Raw genomic sequence first — 5,386 nt, 5'->3', positions numbered from 1 at the left:
GATCTCCGCTGTTCCTGCGACTTCATTTTGGAAGTGCGGCGTTTGCGGCAGATGTTGCGCGCAAATAGCATATATCCACCACTGCTTCACAAAGATATTAGTATAAAGTTTTAAAATCGTTGGATCACCGCTGACGTCACAAATTCTAAGGGGGCATCTCAATGCATTAGCCCCTTAGAATCCGAAAACTGCAAGTTTGAAATTCCATATCTCCGAATTAAAGCATTTTTCGATGCTGTGAGTGCCCAAACCGGTATTGGCAGGCCATGGCCACCAATTTGGCTATCTCAACTCAAAACTAATGTTAAGGTGGGATGGTCACTTTAAACTCGCGCCGTGCTGGGGGAAGGGCGTTTTAAACACACATTCGCCACCTGGCATCCCAAGGAATGCTATTCAGAAGTAATACAATCATTGAAACGTTTATTTTGTTCATGACGTGGACAATGATGAATGCATAAATTACACACAAACATCAAATAAATACAATAAATGAATCACTACTATTGTACTCCATGGGTGACCTTAGTTGTAGGCGGGCTGGTAGGCGGGCTTGCCGTAGGCAGGCTCGACGTAGGCGGTGTCCACCTCGGGGGTCGGGTACTCGGTGGGCACCGGGGTGGGCAGGATGTCGCTGGACGGCTGGTAGCCGTTGTCGTCGGCGACAAATGTCACCTTGACGGGGTTTCCGTATCCGTCGGTGTAGCTCCAGGAGCCCTCCTGGCGGTAACTGCCCTCGGGCTGTCCGTAGGCGTTCTTGCCGTAGCCGGGCAGAGGCACGCCGTTCTCAGACCTGTACGGTAGAGAAAAACCTTAGTACTGCATGGCTAACTGGGTGACTTGGGTTATGGAAACATTTATACCACGCCAGAGCAACGTGGCCGCCAATTTGTACCTAAATGTAAGCATATCCAGTACCTACTGACCTGTAGATGCCGTTCTCGGTGCTGAAGTGGAAGTTGTAGGTGCCATCTCCGGGGTGGACGCTCTCCTCCTCGAGGATGGCGATGGGCTTGTAGCTGCCGTGAGCCGGGGCCGGGTAGGCGGGCCGGGGGCCGTAGGCCGGGGTCGGGTACGCCGGCCGGTCGGCGGCGGCCACCAGCGCCAGAGCGGCAATGATGAACTGAAGGAAAATCATTCCATTGAATAGTGAATATGACGTTTCGTAATTTGTAGCTGAAGCGTACCAGCAATTAGGTACAGTCGTGTACAGGTTGATGGTCCGCCACTCTTTATCCACCGGGTTCCTATGGCTCAGCATTGACAGCAGCCGCCTGGTACCGGTAGGCTGTGCCGCATGACCCGAGAGTGAAGCGGCACAGCCTACCCACACTGTATGACACCGGCTCGGGTCGCCTGGTAGAGCGATTTGACCGGACGCTGCGTTACACCGGCTGGGGGGATGGGGGGGGGGGGTAAGGGTCAGGCCTGTCTATTTGGCTCGGCTCGGTGGATGAGGCGGGCTGGAGTGTGGTGTGGGGCGGGGGTGATGTGGGGAGGGAGTGAGCGGACCTGGGGCTGGGTGTGTGTGGTCACTTGCCGCATAGAACCGATCGTAATCCACCCTCCAAAAATTCGCTTTATAGATATCACAAAACCCAGGGGGGTTTAAACACCCATCTCCCAAGTGGGGTGCGAAAGGACAGGTAAGGGTCCATACGGTCTCCTCATGAATTGCAGCAAAGAAAGAAAACAGACCTGTCACCAAATAATCTTTCTGAAAAGTGGACTAATCGCATAGCCTCGGACACAGAAATAAACATCCAGCACGCGAAGCGTCTCGAACCGGGCCTCTCACTGCCGGTCAGTTTGACAGTCCAGCACTCCTACGCTGAGCTACACCGGATGGTGACCACGGCCGGGGCAAAGTCTGGCCGGGCGGGCGGCGGGGCCGGGAGGTCGGGAGCAAAGTCAATGAATGTTTTTGTGGTTTCGGGTGCCGGTCGCTCTAGCTTGGTGGAATGATGATGGATCATTTGCAAAACTTTCAACGTGGAGTCCCGGTTCGAGCCTCATCGGGGCTCCGGCTACTTTTCCGAGTTAGGATCTGGTTTGATTTTAGTGGTTGCGAGCCATTTATACGGTTTTATACCCACATGTCGATTGTCGATTGATTGATTGATTCATTCATTCGTTCATTTAATACATGTCGACATTTAGCATACGAATTGACATCCAGGATCAATCCGATCAATCTACCATTTTCATAAGCGTATTGCCTAAATATCATGCATATATGTGGCACAAGACCTATGATTGCCTCGATACCGTGCCAAATCACGTTTTGCACAATGCACAAGTAAATTATATTCGCTGGGTCTTCCGTGCATTGTGCTTAGCAAAAACAGGAATGCAATTGTTAAGCGACGCAAAATGTGCAATGCAGCAAGTGACCACACACACCCGCCCAGCCCCCATGGTCCACCAACACGCCCCACACCACTCGCCAGCCCACGCCAACCACCGAGACGAGCCCGCTCCCCCCGCGCTGGTCTGACGCGACAGCTGGTCTACAAAGCGCTCCACCCGGCGACCCGAGCAGATGTCAAACGGCGTGGGTAGACTGTGCCGCTGCACTCTCGGGTCATGCGGCACAGCCTACCGGTACCAGGCGGCTGCTGCCAATGCTGAGCCATAGGAACCCGGTGGATAAAGAGTAGGGGACCATCAACCTGTACACGACTGTACATATGAGTGTTTTATGTATAGCTACAACTTAAGAATGGTAATAAAACTGATTTAAAGGGACAGTACCATCGAAAAAAATCAATGTATGGAGCTGATTTTTTTTACTAGCATTTCTCATTTTTCTGAATCAGAAAAAACATAGTTTGAGGACCGAACTCGGTGAAAAATATTTTTTCATGAGCGAGTCATTTTCATGAGCGAACCACCACTACAAGCATGGCCGCCACTTTGGAAGCCTGCGAAATTACTACAGAACTGGCGCAGATAATACATTATTGACGCTACGCTTACGCGGCAGCTCTTCTGATTGAGTTGTCGTTAGGGAAAGGCAGTATTAGGTATTGCCCAGAAGATATCACGTGACAAGCTGAAGGAATTCCTTCAAGCTGAAGGAATTCCTTTGTTGAGCCGCTAGAATCCGAAGGAAACAGCGGAAATTGCCTACGACTATTTAATGAATTTAACGGTGATGAATAAGTGCGAAAACGTTTTGGCTTTATAAAATTTGATGAAATGACCAGGGTAAAAGTTTTATTACTGGCGGTCAATTCAAAACGGCGCAAACATTTAAACAGTGAAGATAGTGAAGCACGATTCAAAGTGTAGTACACCTTTCTTACTTTGAGCGGCGATAGCGGGATAACGGTGTGGAGCTTCGAGGATCGGTCTTCAGTTCCCGGACCAGAAAGGTGGGGCCTATGCAATGTCAAATTTCATCAAAATGGTGATACTGTCCCTTTAAGCACAACCTGATGCTAAACACGCTGCAAATAGTTTCATACTAAATCAAGGTTCTCAAGAAGCCCTACTCTGCAAAAAGGGCGCATACTTACGGCCTTCATGTTGCTGCGAACTGGTTGTGTGTTGAACTGGTGCCGCTAGCGGTGGTGGCCGCCGTTATATAGGAGTGCCTGCCCGCTGACCGACTGACCACACCCTCATGGTCAGCTCCGGTCCGCGACATTGTGCCAGCCCTACCGGAGGACGCGGATGACCGCAACACCGCGCGGTCAGACAGGCGTTGGCGGGTGCTCGTTTCAGGAGCGGCGTCTTGATCTATGGGCTCTTAATGAATTGGGCATTTGAGTAGCTTGTAGCTTTTTCAAATCGCTAGGTATATGTATTAACACGCGCACCGACGGGGGGGCGGATATCCGCCCCCCTGAGGTTTTTCGCGGATAGCGGAAAAAACGCGGCGCGTAGCGCCGCGAAATTTGGTACGACTATTTTCTCATCAATTTTACACATGGTGTGCAATTTTGAACCCCCTAACTTTTAAGGTTAGGTCACCAGGTCACTTTGAATGACCCAACCTCAAGCCACTTTTTTGCAACTTTGTCACCGTGCCAGAGCTACAGTAGATGTCGGAGGCCTTTGAAAGTCGCAGGATGTGATTAGGTCATTAGTAGCTGCAATTTGTATATCTCGGAATTTTGGTGTCGGTGACCTAAGGTCAGGTCAATTTCGCGACCTCCCCATTATAAGTCAATGGGGGAAAAATCAACTCCCTGTTTTTACCACTAAAACGGGTCGGAATGGCCCCATATACCATACATGACTTCATATACGATCAACCTTCACTACCTTGAGGTCTGTTTTGCTGTTGGGCAGCTGTAAGGTCATGTGACGTCATCAAAGGTCACCAAAGGTTTTTTGCCAATAACTCCGTACAGGAACAAAATACAGCCGCGCGGACGGTCTCATTGTGTTCAGCTCGTCAAGACGCATCGAATGATATACATGATGACCTCGAGGTCACGTGACCTGAGGTCAACCTTTGACCTTGACCTTTCGAGGTCAACATATATATCATTCGATGCGGATTGACGAGAGGATCACGATGATGCCCTTAGTTTGCTCCTATCTTGGCTAATTCGAAAGTTATTCGAGAAAAACTCTCTCCATATCTAGCGCCGCCATTTTGACTTTTTCGACCCCTGTGACGTCATCTTTGACCTGACCTGAAAATGACCTTTGTAAAAATTGTAGACCTTGTCCGTGCGTATCCGATGCCGTTTACCGCTTGTCGCTATCTTGCTTCGTTCTCGAGATCTCAGGAGGGGGGGGGGCGGTCATCCGCCCCCCCGTCGGTGCGAAGTTGGCGCAGACCCCGTCGGTGCGCGGGTTAACTTATTAACCTAACTTACTCATTTATATGCCACGCACTTTTTGCCTATATCTTTCACCTACGCAAAATATAGGTACCTAAGCATAAATGTGAATAACTAAATTCAGTTAGGTTTAGGTATGGGCGCAAAATGACCTTGCAGTCGGCGCGCCCTTTACCCCCAACAAACAAACAACAATCTCAGTTAGGGTCTAAATTCTAAAACTTATTGAAAAAGAAAAATCGACTAGCTGACATTTTTCACATCGACTGTTATCTTCTCGGGTGGCTGGTGAAGCTCATGGACAACGTTTAGCCTAGAAAATCACCACTGCCGTGTTTTTTTTCTCTTGCTGAAACGAGCTTGGGTTTAAATTCATGGTATTTACATAAAAAGTTGGTATACATGTATGTTTCATTGTTTATAGAGCTTATGACGGATCATGTCTTTCCGTTTTGATCATTCGTAATTGTAGGGAGATACTTAAAGATCCTACATAGACGTGCAGATTATGTTTTTGAAGAAGACGAAAAGATCCTCATATCTGAGAGGAGATCCACGACCACCAAATTTGCATGGTAGCTTGTTGC

General features: G+C 49.2%; 1 protein-coding gene across 2 annotated transcripts; it reads right to left on the bottom strand.

The window, feature by feature from the left end:
• Positions 1-403: 403 nt before the first annotated feature.
• LOC122394023 (cuticle protein AM1274-like) lies at positions 404-3,662 on the bottom strand. Of its 2 annotated transcripts, XM_043390561.1 has the most exons (3): positions 3,522-3,662; positions 927-1,123; positions 404-793 (listed from the first exon to the last, which is right to left on the bottom strand). In XM_043390561.1, exons 1-3 carry the CDS (start codon positions 3,528-3,530, stop codon positions 526-528), a joined length of 474 nt encoding a protein of 157 aa, XP_043246496.1. In that variant the 5' UTR covers positions 3,531-3,662; the 3' UTR covers positions 404-525. The 2 variants fall into 2 exon arrangements, with proteins under 2 accessions (XP_043246496.1, XP_043246495.1); XM_043390560.1 differs by lacking the exon at positions 3,522-3,662 and having other exon boundaries at positions 927-1,209.
• Between the last annotated feature and the right edge of the window lie 1,724 nt (positions 3,663-5,386).

This window comes from Amphibalanus amphitrite, unplaced genomic scaffold (genome assembly GCF_019059575.1).
Source record: "Amphibalanus amphitrite isolate SeventyFive unplaced genomic scaffold, NRLGWU_Aamphi_draft 000568F_arrow, whole genome shotgun sequence".
Lineage (NCBI taxonomy): Eukaryota > Metazoa > Arthropoda > Thecostraca > Balanomorpha > Balanidae > Amphibalanus > Amphibalanus amphitrite.
Note: the sequence above shows the minus strand (reverse complement) of the source record. Positions and strands in the feature narration are given on the sequence as shown.